This window comes from Magnolia sinica, chromosome 13, assembly GCF_029962835.1.
Source record: "Magnolia sinica isolate HGM2019 chromosome 13, MsV1, whole genome shotgun sequence".
In the NCBI taxonomy this organism is placed as follows: Eukaryota; Viridiplantae; Streptophyta; class Magnoliopsida; order Magnoliales; family Magnoliaceae; genus Magnolia; species Magnolia sinica.
This window is the reverse complement of record NC_080585.1, coordinates 60,442,448-60,458,628: the sequence shown is the minus strand read 5'-3', so window position 1 is coordinate 60,458,628 and position 16,181 is coordinate 60,442,448. Positions and strand designations below refer to the sequence as shown.

The 16,181-nt window shown below is 38.2% G+C and overlaps 1 protein-coding gene and 1 long non-coding RNA gene across 2 annotated transcripts; both read left to right on the top strand.

Annotated features, from left to right (window-relative positions):
- The first annotated feature begins 7,445 nt into the window (after nucleotides 1–7,445).
- Nucleotides 7,446–10,235, top strand: LOC131223801 (uncharacterized). Its single transcript, XM_058219314.1, has 2 exons — nucleotides 7,446–7,873; nucleotides 9,979–10,235. The coding sequence occupies exons 1-2, from the start codon at nucleotides 7,460–7,462 to the stop codon at nucleotides 10,036–10,038; spliced, it is 474 nt and encodes a 157-aa protein (XP_058075297.1). The 5' UTR covers nucleotides 7,446–7,459; the 3' UTR covers nucleotides 10,039–10,235.
- Nucleotides 10,236–11,459: 1,224 nt separating this feature from the next.
- Nucleotides 11,460–13,052, top strand: LOC131223802 (uncharacterized). Its single transcript, XR_009160703.1, has 3 exons — nucleotides 11,460–12,012; nucleotides 12,149–12,506; nucleotides 12,585–13,052. It is a non-coding gene; the product is annotated as an uncharacterized LOC131223802 (long non-coding RNA).
- Nucleotides 13,053–16,181: the final 3,129 nt, after the last annotated feature.

The window sequence follows — 16,181 nt, the reverse complement described above, 5'->3', positions numbered from 1 at the left end:
AGAAAGTGATCCAAGCTATTAATACTTAACTAAATTACGCCCTAATTACAACAAAATAAGGTCCTAGAGCAGTTCTACGTCCAAGGACGTCCATTGCCAAGTTGGAAAAAATCCAGGATGTTACAGAACATTCAAGTGAATATACTATATGGAGTGTACAGATATTCTCTTGAACCAAAGCTTCATGATTGTATGATGAGTCCATGAGATGTTGTTTGATTATATGATGAGTTGTGTATGATTGTGTTTTATCACAAAATTGACAAAAAGGGAAATTATAAGTGCTTATACTTAAAACACACTTAGTATTGTCAAATTTTGTAGTTCTGGATGGATCACAAGCATGCTTAAACATTCTTTGACAACTCATGAAGATCAATGGAAGATTGACTCAACATCTCAAGATCGGCTTAACATCTCAAGTGTTAAAGACTTTGCATGGTTCAAAGACTGAAGCACTTTGTATATGTCAACCATCAGGTGGTATAAACCTTATAATGACCCTAGGTTAGGTGTTCTTAAATTATGACCGTAATAATAATGTATACAATGTAAAATACTGTGAAGTTTGGCCAGCTCGACTTCGGGTTCGGCAAGCCTAACCAAATTCGGCCAACCTAACATAATTCGGGAAAGTTTACAGCAATGATTGATTTTTCCGTGGCAAGTTCGATCAGCCCGACTTTGGGTTTGACTAGCCGAATTGGCTTGTGCCAGCCAAAAATTTGATTTTTCTTATTCCACGGAATCCGAAACCGTTGGATCACAATTTTTGAAATTTGGCCAGCCGAACAAAAAATCAAGGCGATTGAATTTCCAAATCCTTTGGCTATAAATAGAGGTATTCTCTCATTCATTTCAACAATGAAAATTGGTGAAAAATCTCCTCAAAGTTAGAGAGAAAGTTTGGCCCCCCTTAAGCTATTTGTATGGTAATTCTAATTCTTATTTAGCTTAATTTGTTCTCTTTCTCAAGCTAGTTTCAATCGCATTTAAGAGCGTTATCTAAACTCTAGTTGAGATTCAGATAATAGAATTTGCAGCAATTGGGGTTTTGTTTATTATATTGAAAATATATTAGTTCCCTATATTATTTCAGGTTGAACATATACTGCTTCATCAACTTCCTAAGAAAGAAGATGCCGCAATCAAGCTTCAGTTACATCTTTGATTTGGCATATGAAGATAAGTATTGTGTATTTATTTTATTTCATTTAGGTTTTTCTGAGATAGCTTGGAAATATCAGCGGGTTGTTTTGTGGTGAGCCCATTATTGTGATAACTCGTGAAAATCATAAGAACTGTATCATGTTGTTAAGGTGATCCTGTGAAAACCTTTAAATAGTGAAAACAAAATTACGAGGGTAGTAATTTTGGGAGTGGAGTAGGTATGGGGTTAAGTATGTTGCGCAGCACGCCAACAATGCTAGTGAACCGAGATCCAATCTCCGGTCTCACCCACAAACAATAAACAAGAAGAAATATAATCTAGAAGTAGAATCAACGTATACCAACAAACCATAAGATAGAATATACGTGGAAAAACCCCAACAAGGGTAAAAAATCACGGGTGCAAACTTCCACTATGAAGAAAAACGAGATTACAATCAATATACTAACCTTCTTGATGCTTCGACGCATAGAGATAATCCTTAACTTAGCTTAGAAAACCCTTTCTAATACCCTAGAATAACCCTAGGACCCCTATTTATAGTTTAGGCAACTCTCTTTCATAACTTGGTGAAAACCGCTTCAAACTTACGCAGTTCGCACCAAATCTGGACTAGAATCTATGTAACCTCGACTGGTCGAGCGGCCCACTCGACCAGTCGAGCACCACAGAATTCTAAAACATATAGCTTGCTGGACTTTGAGTTGAGCACCGCTCGACTGGTTGAGCCATGCCTTCGACCGGTCGAGCGACCCTTTGGTGTGCTGGCTCCACACCTCAACAATCTCCCACTTGGAGACACATCACCATAATCTTTCGTCCTCTACATTCGGAGTGCACCACCTCCCCGTCTTCAAGCCTGAAGACCAATCAAAGGTGAACAAAGCTTCAGCTTCTCCCGTGTGACTGCCTTGGTCAGCATATTCGCAGGATTCTCACTTGTATGGATCTTCTTTAAAGCAATCGATCCATCTTCGAGTAACGAACGTATGAAGTGATATCTGATGTCAATATGCTTGGTCCTTGAATGAAAGGCTGAATTCTTAGCCAAGTGTATTACACTCTGACTGTCACTATACAGTTTGCAATCTGCTTGCTTCTTTCCCAACTCTTCCATGAAACCTTGCATCCACACTATCTCCTTGCACGCTTCTGTAGCTGCAACATATTTTGCTTTCGTTGTACTAATAGATACTATCTTCTGTAACTGAGAGACCCAACTGACTGCAACACTACCTAAAGTAAAGAAATACCCTGTAGTACTTTTTCTGCTGTCGAGATCTCCTGCCAAATCCGAATCTATGTAGCCTTGTAGCTTGATTTTCGATCATCCATAACACAGCCCCACATCCATAGTACTTACCAGGTATTTAAGGATCCACTTCACAGCTTCCCAATGTTCCTTCCCAGGGTTATTCATGAACCTGCTAACAACTCTCTCTGCTTGAACAATACTGGCCTTGTGCTCACCATAGCATACATGAGACTCCCAATAGCTGACGTGTATGAAACTTTAGCCATGTAGTCTCGTTCCTCCCGCGTGTTCGCACCTTGCTTCTTAGAAAGCTTGAAATGGTTGGCTAATGGAGTGCTAACTGGCTTAGCACCTCCCATACTGAATCGATCAAGTACCTTGATTATGTAATCTGCCTGTGACAAAACTAGTTTCTTGTTTTCCCTGTTACGCTTTATCCTCATGCCTAGAATTTGTTTTACAGCTCCTAAATCCTTCATGAAAAATTCTCTAGACAGTTGTCTTTTGAGATCTGAGATGTCCTTCATGCTTGATCTGGTCACAAGCATATCATTTACGTACAGAAGAAGAATGGTCTATAATGTATCAAACTTCTTCAATAAGCAACAGTGGTCTACATGACATCTCTTAAAACTGTTTCCCGACATGAAACTGTCGAACTTCTTGTACAACTGCCTCGGGGCCTGCTTTAGGCCATATAGACTCTTCTTCAGTCTACACACCTTGTTCTCCTTTCTTGGTGTCATGTATCCTATCGTCTGATACATATATATCTCTTCTTCAAGGTCCCCATGAAGAAAGACTATCTTAACATCTAATTGCTCTAGATGTAAGTCCTCTGTAGCCACTATATTCAAAACCATACGAATTGTAGACATTTTCACCACTGGTGAAAATATTTCAGTGAAGTCGATACCTGCCTTTTGTTGGAACCCTTTCACAACCAATCTAGCCTTGTACCGTTTCGAACCATCATGCTCCTCCTTCAGTCTGTAAACTCACTTGTTATAAAGAGCTTTCTTACCCTTAAGTAGAGTGACTAGCTCCCATGTACAATTGGATTCAAGAGAATCCATCTTATCATCCATGGTCTGCTCCCACTTAACCCATGTATCTAACTGTAATGCCTCTTCAAAATACTCTGGTTCACCATTAGCTATCAGCAGTAAATAATGTAAGGAGGGTGAGTATCGGACCTTGGGTCTCCTCCCCCGAGTAGACCTTCTCACAACCGGTGTTTGTGGCTTTGCCTCATTATGCTCCTGCTCCTGTGCATGCTCATCTTGTGACACTATAACACCCGTGTCCGGTAACTCTTCCAACTCTACGAATTCTTTCTTCTCGGCCTTATTTTGCTGCACACTATCCTTATGCATTAATTTTTCATTGAAGAATATGTCTTTGCTTCTGATGATTTTTCAGTTTTTTTGTATTCCAAAAATGGTAGCCAAAATCATGCTGTCCGTAGCCTATAAAATGTGCACTTCCCGTGCTTCGCATCCAACTTGTTTCTGTGCTCTACATCAATGTGAACATATGAAGTGCAACCAAACAATTTGAGATGTGCAAGGTTCACTTCTTTCCCAATCCACGTTTCTTTTGGTAGCCACCATCTAACGGGGCTGAGGGACTTATATTGATGAGATATATGGAAATATTCATAGCATCTGCCCAAAACATCTTGGCTTGGTAAGGCGCTCAAGGATAGTCCTGTTAATGCGCTCAATCACACCGTTCTACTCGGTGTCCCTGAAATCATTTTCTGATGTTTGATTCCATTTGCTGCACAATACTCTTCAAACCTCTTATCACAATATTCTTCCCCATTATCTGATCTGAGACATTTTACTATTTTACCTGTCTTATTTTCTACCATTACTTTTCACTTCTTAAATACATCAAATACATCAGATTTATGCTTTAAGATATAGACCCACAGTTTTCTACTAGTATTATCAATAAAAGAAACGAAATAACGTGAGCCACCAAGAGATGATACCTGTGCCGGTCCCCACACATCAGTGTGTATAAGCTTTAACAGATGCATCTTTGGAGCGCGTCCTATCTTCTTAAAACTTACCCTCTTCTACTTGCCATATATGCAGTCCTCGCAGAATTCCAAGTCAATAGACTTTAGCCCTGGTAGTTTCCTTTTTGACAATAGTACTTTCATCCCTTTCTCACTCATATGTCCCAACCTCTATGCCATAACTGCCCATTCACTCCAGTTGATGCCACTGTGAGTGAACTATACGATCATGAAGTCACATATAAAGTACCTTCCTTCTTGCCTTGAGGTATCACCAAGGCACCTTTTGTGATCTTTCAAGAATCACTAGTGAATGTCGTCACATATCTGGTATCGGCCAACTGCCCCACTGAGATTAAATTCCATCTCAAACTCAGTACATGTCTAACATCCTTCAATTTCAAAGGCGTTCCATCTTTCTGACTTATATGAACGTCTCCCTTTTCAACAATACTGCACGGCTCTTCATCACCCAGGTAGACTCTCCTGAAGTCACCTGACACATAATCACGCAGAACTTCCTTATACGAAGTGGCATGAAATGAAGCACCCTAGTCTATGACCTAAAACTCATTCATCGCATCAAGAGACAAGATCAACGCCTCTGTCACTACAAGAAAATAGGCCTTTAGCCACAATTTTTTAGCCTCGGTTGAAAAAATGGAGGCTAAATGTGTCTTTTAGCCTCGGTTGCTAAGGACCTGAGGCTAAAAGTTCATCTTTCACCTCAATTGTATAGGAACCGAGGCTAAAAGTCTACCTTTTAGCCTCAGTTGCATAGGAATCGAGGCGAAAAGTCTACCTTTTAGCCTCGGTTGCATAGGAACCGAGGCAAAAAGTCTACCTTTTAGCCTCAGTTGCTTATGAACTGAGGCGAAAAGTCTACTTTTTAGCCTCAGTGGCATAGGAATCGAGGTGAAAAGTCTTCCTTTTAGCCTCAGTTGCATAGGAACGGAGGCGAAAAGTCTTCCTTTTAGCCTCAGTTGCATAGGAACGGAGGCGAAAAGTCTTCCTTTTAGCCTCAGTTGTATAGGAACCGAGGCAAAAAGTCTACCTTTTAGCCTTAGTTACATAGGAACCGAAGCAAAAAGTTTATTTTTTTAACCTTAGTTGCATAGGAACCGAGGTGAAAAGTCTACCTTTTAGCCTCAGTTGCATAAGAACCGAGGCAAAAAGTCTATTTTTCAGCCTCAGTTGCATCGGAACCGAGGCGCAAAGTCTACCTTTTAGCCTCAGTTGCATAGGAACTGAGGCAAAAAGTCTATTTTTTAGCCTTAGTTACATAGGAACCGAGGTGAAAAGTCTACCTTTTAGCCTCAGTTGCATAGGAACTAAGGCGAAAAGTTTATTTTTTAGCCTCAGTTGCATAGGAACCGAGGCGGAAAGTATACTTTTAGCCTCAGTTACATAGGAACTGAGGCGAAAAGTCTACCTTTTAGCCTTAGTTGCATAGGAACCGAGGCGAAAAGTCTACCTTTTAGCCTCAGTTGCATAGGAACCGAGGCGAAAAGTCTACCTTCGATACTCTGGCAGAATGTGATGGATGATACGCAAGCACTTAGAAATTATATAAATGGCATACCTGTAATTCAAATTAATTAGTGTATGGTGATATTTGATTATTTGACTGGATCGGTGGACATTTATTGGATGGTTAAAATGAAAAATATCCAACGGTCCTACTTCAACAATCAAGTGTCCATGAATACAAATGCACCACACATGCTAACATGATATGTGTGAGAGTTCTCATATGTTTATAAAATGGCTTGCACTTTCACGTGTAGCTTCATGAAATCACGAATGCTCAATGACTGTGAAATCCAAGCTAGTGGATTTCTCAATTTGAGTCATGCCAAAAGTCTACTTTTTAGCCTCAATTGCATAGGAACCGAGGTAAAAAGTCCACTTTTTAGTCTCAGTTGCATAGGAACCAAGGCCAAAAGTCTACTTTTTAGCCTCACTTGCATATGAACTAAGGCTAAAAGTATACATTTAAGAATATTGAAAAAAAAAAATTGAGAATCTTGAAAGAATTAATAAATTTTAAAAATTTTGACAATTATGAAAAAATTGAGAATTTTGAAAAGAAATTGAGACAATTGTTAAAAAATTGAGAGTTTTGAAAAAAAAAATTGAGAGTTTTGAAGAGATTTGAATTTTGAAATTTCTAAGAACTAAGAATTTTTAAAAGTTTTGAGAACTTTTAAAAAAATTAAGAATTATTTTTTTTGAAAAATTAAGAATAAAAAAATGATAATTATGAAAAAGTATGATTTTTTTTTTAAAATTGAGAATTTTTAAAAAATTAAGAATTTTTGAAATTTTTGAAAAAAAAAAAAGAATTTTGAATTTGAGAATCTTGAAAAAAATTGGAAAATTTTAAAAAATTGAGAAATTTCAAATAATTAAAAATTCTGAAAAAAATTAAGAATTTCTAAAACTATTAAGAATTGATATATTTATTTATTTTTGATAATTTTTAAAAAACTGAGAATTTTAATTTTTTTTTGATAAATTTCAACAAATTTATAATCTTGAAAAAATTTAGAATTAAAAAAGAAAATTAAGAAGCTTGACTTTTTTCCTTTTTGAAAAACTGTTTTCTGTGGTGAGGTCCATTAGAGGTTTGGATCTGACTCATTCTTTGGATCATGCTCTAAAATGATCTCTTCAAATGGATGGACGGTGTGGATATAATACGTGCATCACGGTGGGGCCCGCAGAAGTTGGTGACGTCGGTAGTCGACCTGTCAGTAGCTAATCCGCGGCTACCCCACCCTATATATCCGAAATCCCCAATTTCATTTCTCAGCTTCGATCGAATTCTACAGCTCTCTCTCACTTCGTGAAACTCCATCTCTGCTAGCTTTTCTCACTCGACCTCAATTCATCCCCACCGAATCGTCTCTCTTCCTAATATCTTTACCTTCCGTTCGGAACATCTCTCTCGATCGAGGTAAGTATCTTTAAAATTAGTGATCCGATGTTCCGAATCGAGGATATGGAGAAATCGGAGGCCGAATTGCGGATCTGTGTCAAGAAGCTGCGGCAGAACGTTGAGGAGCGGGATGAGATGATCCGGTTCATGTCGAGGAAGGCGGATGATGAGGAGGATGTGAAGGAAGCAGAGATCTGTGGGCACAGATCGAAGAGCAGGGCCACGTTTGGCAAGAATGTGGAAGAAGGCGGCGATTTAGGGAAGTATTGCATGGATTTTTCAAGGATTCGGAGAATTAGGGTTTCTCAGGGGTTAGATCCGGTCCCTGAGGCTTGTTTCAAGGAGAGGATTATGGAAAGGAATGCTGCTGAAGCAGATAGGATGACAGTTCTTTACAAGCAGAGGAATGACTTTGGGAGGGATTTCTTGCCATCAGCTTCTGTTGCTTGGATGGAACGGTCGAGTGAATGGCAGCAGGTTTGTGCTTCTTCTTCTTTCTCTTTCTTAGTGTCAGGAGTGTGTATAACACACACAAAGACACACACACACACACACACACACACAGAGATTCAAACTAAAATCAGAGAAGGGAAATCCTATTGTAGAAACAATAGAGAAGAAGAAAGCAGATTGTGTGGTCAGTTGAAGTAGCTCAAGATTCCAGATTTTGTATTTGCTGTTACTGTTTCTTGGATCATATGGGGCTTGAAGACAATTAGAATATATGTGCAACAGTAGACTTTAGCCTAACTAGGATTTGACTTAGTAGATTCACTATTTTGAGTTATGGTATTTCATCCAATGATGTTATTATGGAAAATCTATAAAATGTGCGTGCCTTTTCCTATTCAATTGTTGTGACACCAATGGATGTACAAGACAAGGCTGCTGTTACTGCTCTCAACAGCAGAGTTTTCAGACTTTCTTAAAGTAAAAGAAGCCTGGGCCTAACACCTGATTAATGTGATGTAGAGAGATCCCTGAAGCTTGGTCTTCAAGCCTGACTGGTGTGATGTAGAGATAAAAGCCTGATTGGTGTGACATAGAGAGAATGGCTTTATAGCCTTATAAAAGTTCATGAAGTCTCCTTAAAAGCAAAGAAGCCCAATCTTAAGGCCTATGCTCTTACTTAGATATATAATTTCCTAAACTCGCTCAACTTGCAATGAAGAAAGCATTTGAATTAGGCAAGTAAAGATTTTCTAACGGTCACCATGTAATGGGAATATTGTAATATTGGTCTGTTATTAAAAATTTAGTTGCTTGCATTTTTTTTTACCACTTGGCCATAAATTTTTTTTTTTTGTTGTTGTTCATATATGTCTCTCCCTTTTCTTTCTCAATGTTATAATTCCAAAAGTCCTTTGGCATTGATGTTTCGGTCACAAGAGAATTTGTCCTCCCACATGAGATTGAATAGATTCAACCTTCCAATATCAGAAGTTGTATTTTGATTTTTGTTGTCTAACATGCACTAAATCTAACAGATAATTTTTTTTTTAAAAAAAAGAAAGAAAGAAAGAAAGAAAGACATCTGCATAACCTGTCCTTGCAAATGAATCCAATGATGTTTCAGTCTTGAATCATTTTCTTTGCTGCATCATTTTCCACATCCATGTTTTAGTTGCTCTCTACTAAAAGTAATGATTTTCATTGACTGATTATATGAAACTCTCATAGGTGATAGTTTGATTGGTTTGGTTTGAGATATAACCAAATAGCCTATGCTATGTTATCTGTTGTTTCATTTACCTTCTTTTGGTGATCTTAGAACCAGTTCTAAAACCCAGACCCAACTCCTGGCTGTATGATCGGATTGGTTTTGGATTGGAACTAGCCGGCGAAGCGGCTGTATCACTACAACACCCAGTTAGTTCAATATAGTTGCTTGAGAGCATTATAGTTTATCTTGATGATTTGGATGATTTTCATTGCAAGAGGCAATAAGGCAATGAATGCAAGGATGGAAAATGTCTCAAGAGAGACACACAAGAGTAAAGGTGCATCTGCAAGAAAGCCATTTCAATGAAGAATTGAACTTGAAAGTTTCGTGTCATATGGAGAAGGAAAAGATGCAAACAGTTATGGTAATTGCAGCCAGAAATCCTTAAGAGCTGATAGAGAAATTCTATCAGATGTAGTAGATAATGATCAATCAAAGAAGCATGCCAAGTTAAGCGGATTGCATGATAAAAGCAGCACTACGGGGCATTCTAGCAAGAAGAGGAAGTCCGCGGGTTGGGGGCTGAAAAGCAGATCCTTATCTGAGCAAAGTAAATGGTATAACAATTGTGTGTATAATGATCATGAATTGGACGATTTCCTTGGAACAAACAAGAGGCTTTTCCTTGACATCCCCAACCAACAGCATGACTCTTCCATGCCAGTGGCCTTGAGCATGAATGATAAGGAATCTGCATTGTATTATGATGAGGAATGTGGCTATTCTGATATTAGTTCTTTGGGTTTTCAGTGGGACAAAACCAAACCAAATGGTGTCCTTCTCAATCATGGATACCATTATCATTCTATGTCAAATTCTGATAATTGAATGTTCATGACGGGAGAGATCACCCATGCAGATGGCAGGATGTTCAATAAGAAAAAGCACCAATGGCAGATTTCAGGTGAAGGAAGTATGACTTATTCATTTAGAGGCCACCATGGGAAGAAGCCTCAATCATTCCAGAGATCTTATTCTTATGCACAGGAGATAAAGGCTGAGAAAGTAGAAAACAATCTCATGTCCCGTCGATGCCAATACAATAGGAGATTGGATGGCAACAACTGTGATATGGTTACTGACTGTTCTTTGGAGCATCCATGTTATTTCCTTACCAGCGACAACTGAAAGAGACAATCTACTCAGTGTTGTTCCATATGAGTGTTCTCGTTGTTTGTGCCATTAATCAAGTAGGGCATTTCTTTCTTACTTAATTTTCTCTTATTAATTAAAGGGCTACATTTTTTAACTTACCATCCGATGTATTCAGATTTGAAGTCTCACACTTGATTCCACCAATGTGTCCTCTTTTCATGCAATCTTTGTGTCAATATTTCCCATGTCCTGATCAATTAGATTTCTTTTATATAACTGTCTGGTGGTGAATGGCGGTAGACCCACACCCAGCAATAGGTGTGCCTTCCACTCGAAACAGGACTTTGCCCTCTCTGTATCTAACTTCGCAAGAAAATTGTGAATCTGTTTGCTTAAATTCATTTTTTTAACAATTTCTATATGTTCTACTTCCATTTGGTTACAGTTGCTTCCAAGCCTGTTTGGTAGACGTCTAAAAATGAGTTCATCTCATTTTGGTTAATTACAGTTCTTAATAGAGATCTTAATTATTGCTTATCAAGAATATCGTCTCTAGTACATGATTATAATTAACAAAAATGAAGTGAACTCAATTTTAGGTGTTTGCCAAACAGGTCCTCTGGGCTCTTTCATCTTTAAGAAGACTAGAGTAACTTACAAGAGAAGAAACATTAATGGGTAGATAAACATCACAAGAGAAGAAAAGTGTTTCCTGGGTCTCCATGTTCCCTTTTCCTTTCTTTTTTACTTTCCTTTCTTAACAGTCCATTAAGATTCAAACTGTAAAGTGTTTCCTGGGTTTCCATGATTTTTTTTATTTTTTTTCTAATTCTTGTAGGGTGGAATATCAAATGGTGAAATGAAAACCATGAGGATAGCTTTCAAGCCTACTTCTACAATTGCAGTAAGTTGGACTCCCTGATAGAACACTTGTACATTCAGCATGGATTGAAAAGGGAACACTATGTCAGTCTAACAGCTAATTTTTTTTTTCTTATCAGACTTGTTATGCGACACTTGCAGAGGAAACAACATACAGTGACCAGAGACCGACATAAGACTGAACTCATTGCACGAGGACGCTATGATCCTTGTGTGGTCCCTCGAGGTCTGTTCAGAAACTTCCTTCATAGGGAAACTCCCCCCTGTCATTCAATCTGTCATTTGCTTTCTTGGTCTACATTTAACCTAATTAAACATCATGGAAGAAGATTCATGTTAACAATTGCTTGCTGGTGTTCTGTGCCGATGGTGGAAGCCATGGTTGCTTTGGTTATTTTGGATCAACTGATGGTGCAGTATGCACAATGCCAGCTGCTACCCATCAACCCATGCCTCCAAGAACCTATGGAGGCACCAAAGCTTGAGGTTTGGTTTACCTGAAACATTGTCCAATTGTTACTACTTGAAGGTTTCAAATTTTCTTCAGGCAATATGTGGTTGTAATTTCACTATTATGTCTCAGCTTTCGGAGCTTTTCAGAGTGATATTTTTATCTCATTTTTTTTTCGAAGTCATGAAAACTTTGCAAGATTATGTGAAGTAAATTTTTATGCTTCTATTTAGGTTCTTCTATGAATCAAATATGTACTTGCAAAATGGTCTTGCTTGTACATCTTGATCATTAACTCTGAGCTTTCTGCAGATTGTGGAGAAACTTCTAATTGCAGCTGCTGCAGATGCTGATGTTAGTGTTCGTCAGTCAGTCTTTCTATCTCTGCATGGAAATGGAGGTTTCGATGAATTTTTGGCACAGGTTGATAGTTTGAGTGCTATCTTTGTTGCTCTTAATGATGAGGTATAATTTTTGGCACAACCTACCAATGGCTCTTCTATGAGCATTTGAACTGTTATCTTTATTTGAAAAATGTTTATGAACATAGGGGCATGTTCACTATCTTTTTTTCTTTTTTTTTCTTTTTTCCATGTTATAGGATTTTGATGTTCGAGAGTTTGCTATATCAGTTGCTAGCAGATGGTCTGAAAAGAATCCAGCATATGTTCTACCTGCACTTCGTCGCCATCTCATATAATTGTTGATGCATCTTGAGCAAAAGTAATCTGAAAGATATCTACTTGTCAATAATATTATTGATTTATGGGGAAATGAATGCCCTTTTATTTGTTTCACATCATTATCTTTGAAATATTCAGATCACAACTTTTCTCTTGGTATTTAAGCAGTGCAGATAACAAATGCAGAGAAGAAAGTGATAAACTCTTGGGCTGCCTAATTCGCAACCTAATGTTGCACTAGACATAAGCGAAAATCAAAAGCAGCCTTCATATAAGGTTAGTTTTTTCTAGTTGAATATTTAATATAAAAATGGCATTTTAGTGATGTCTCATTAGTAGGTTGCTGTCCTGCAGATGGGTAACTATGATGCAATGATTATGTAGAAGCTTGCTGCCATGCGGCAGTTGGAACGTGAGCTTTGAGGCCATCTTTGCCATTGATTACCAGGGAATTATGTTATTCTTAGTGAAGAAGTTCTTGCGGGTCTGTATTGATTTAGTTTAATGGCTTCATTAAGGTTGAGTTTAAATGTTGTTAGTGGTTATCTTCCTTTGGCAGGAATGTTTGGAGGATCTAGCAGGTAAAGATGCCTAAGAGAAATCTGATGCTGCTATAGAAACCCTTTTACAAGAGCTTCTAGATGAAAGAAATGTCAATAAAAGACCGGATGATTCAAAACAGATACAGGAAAAGTCAAAGAAAAAAAAAGAAGAGAGATTATAGAAGAGATAAGAATATAAATATTTGTGGAACCTAATGTTGTGTAACAGTTTGATTGAGTTTGTTTTAAAAACTTTAGGTAGACTGTTGTTAACTATTTTGTTGGTTTGTGGCTTTCATGATCGATTGTTTCATGAGTGGATTGAATGAATGGATTAGTAGTTTAAATAAATATTTTAAAAAATTAAACATTTTTAGCCTCAATTTGTAACCGAGGCTTGGATTTAGCCTCGGTTGTTGAGAACTAAGGTTGAAATTCCTATGGCTAAAGGATTTAGCCTCGGTTGTTGTGAACCGAGGTTAAAAATAGATTTAGCTTCGGTTGGAAGCAATTGAGGCAAACATTTAGATTTAGTCTCAGTTGGAAACAATGGAGGCTAAAATTTTGATTTAGCCTCATTTTGTAAAAACCGAAGCTAAAAAGGTTCTTTTAGCCTCACTTGAAGAACCAAGGCTATAAAAGTCATTTTAGCCTCGGTTGCTAAAACTGAGGCTAAAGCCTTTAGCCACGGGGGTTTCAACCTCGGTTTGGATAACTGAGGCAAAACCGAGGCTAAAGGCTTTAGCCTCAGTTTTTAACCTTTTTAGCCACTGTTTTAAACTGAGGCTAAAGCCCCCTTTTCTTGTAGTGTGTGTCACTCTCATCAGATAGATTCACTGAATCCTTCCCGCCTTGAGAGCTTTCTTCTTATTTTTTAAGCGCCCTGCAATCATGTTTCATGTGCCCCTTCTTCCTGCAATGCTAACACCCGTCTTTGTCTTTTGATCCCCTGGACTTCTTCCTCGACTTAGAACGTCCGTGTTTATTGCCTTCTTTGTTCAGCAATCTTCCTCATCTTTCAACATTTAGAACATTCCCTGAATTCCCTGAAACTCCCGATGTCTTTCTTCTAGATTCTTTGCTGAGAATTAGACCGGCCACATCATCGAATTTTAGTTTTATCGACCCTAAAGAATTGCTCATGGAAATCACCAAACCATCCCAACTGTCTGGCAAACTGGATAAGATCAATAATGCCTTGACCTCGTCCTAAAAAATAATGCCAACGGATTCCAACTGGCTCGTGACTGTATTAAACTCGTTTAGATGTTCAGCCATGCTTCCACCATCTGACATCTTCATGTTGAATAGCCTTTCATGAGATGAACCTTGTTGGACGCTGAGGATTTCTCATACATCTAGCTAGGGCATGTATTAATTCTTTTGTGGTTTTCACCTTCGATATATTGAAGGCGACGCTCTTAGACAAAGAGAGTCGGATTGTTCCTAAAGCTTTCCGATCCAATAAAAATCATTCATCACTTATCATCTTCTCTGATTTCTTCCCTTTTCCTTCTAGAGGAATATAGAGGTCCTTCTAATATAGATAATCTTCCATCTTCATCTTTCAGAAGGCAAAGTTTGAACCATCAAACTTTTCAATTCTAGTATTGCCTTTTCCGTCATCGCTCCCACTTGAACTAAACCAATAGCTTTGATACCAGTTATTGCGCAGCACACCAACAACGCTAGTGAACTGAGATCCAATCTCCAATTTCACCCACAAACGATAAATAAGAAGAAATATAATTTAGAAGTAGAATCAAAGCATACCAATAAACCACAAGACAGAATCTACGTGGAAAAACCTTAACAAGGGTAAAAACCCATGGGTGCAAACACTGTGAAGAAAAATGAGATTACAATCAATATACTAACCTTCTCGATGCTCCCATGCACAGAGATAACCCTTAGCTTAGAAAACCCTTTTTAATACCCTAAAATAACCCTAGGACCCCTATTTATAGTTTAGGCAACTCACTTACACACCTTGGCAAAAACCACCTCAAATTTACGTAGTCTGCACCAAATCTGGACTAGAATTTGTGTAACCTCGACTAGTCGAGCGACCTACTCAACTGGTCGAGCACCCTACTCGACTGGTCGAGCACCACCGAATTCTAAAACATATAGTTCGCTGGATTTTGAGTCGAGCACCGTTTGACTGGTCGAGCAGCCTCCTTGACCGGTCGAGCCAGGCCCTCGATCGGTCGAGTGACCCTTTGGTGTGCTGGCTCCACACCTCAATAATGCATCGAACCACTATAACTCCTTATGCATTGGTTATGATTGCTTATCTCTTTTATTGTGATTGCTCTCAAAGACGTCATGAAGTAAGGTTGTCCTACCTAAATCTTTTAAGTGAAGGTTATCCTATGAACTATTTTGAGTCAAGATTTCAATACTTTACGTAATTGAGATTAATTATATATTTATTCCGCATTATATTGAAATATTTGGTATTGTCCTATTCACCCCCCCCCCCCTCTAGGACATTTATAGCACGACTTTCCAATGTGGAATTGAAGAAGCAAGTGAATGAGCTTCTTAAAAAATGGTTCATTTAGGAGAGTTTGAGTCCATGTGTTGTGTCAATTCTCCTCACACCTAAGAAAGATGTCATTTGATGCATGGGCATGGACAGTCAGGCCATCAATAAGATCATGGTCAAGTATCGATTTCCTACACCACGTCTTGACGACATGTTGGATATGATGATTGTTGCCAAGATCTTTTCTAAGATTAACCTCAAAAGTGGGTATAAACAGATATGTATTCGCCTAAGAGATGAATAGAAAGCCTTTAAGATGAATGACGGGCTATACAAGTGGTTAGTTATGCCTTTTAGCTTTACCAATGCTCCGAGTATGTTCATAAAAGTGATGACATAGGTGTTGAGGCCATTTAAGGGTAAGTTCCTAGTGGTATATTTTGACGACATCTTCATTTATAATACATTCAAGAAATAACACCTCCACCATTTGATGCAAGTTTGCGGGGTCCTTAGGATAGAAAGTTATATGCTAACCTGAATAAGTGTTCTTTCATGTCTGACAAAGTTATCTTCTTAGGGTTCATTGTTTCACACTTTCATTTAAAGGCATGTCTGTAGATATCGGGAAAGTTAAGGCCATAGTATGTTGGCTTGAATCATGGAAAATTCAGGAAGTGAATAACTTCAGTGGGTTAGCTATTTTCTATAAGCGGTTCATTCAAGGCTTTAGTTCCATTATGGCTCTTATCATGGACTACATTAGAAAGGGAGAGTTTAAATGTACTAATGCCACCTTTAAGGCATTCAAAGAAATTAAGGACAAAATCACTACAAAAAAAGAGGGCAATGACGACGGCTAAAAATCGTCGGCAATGGCCTTCCCCGATGTCTACAAGCCATTACAAGGTTTATCAG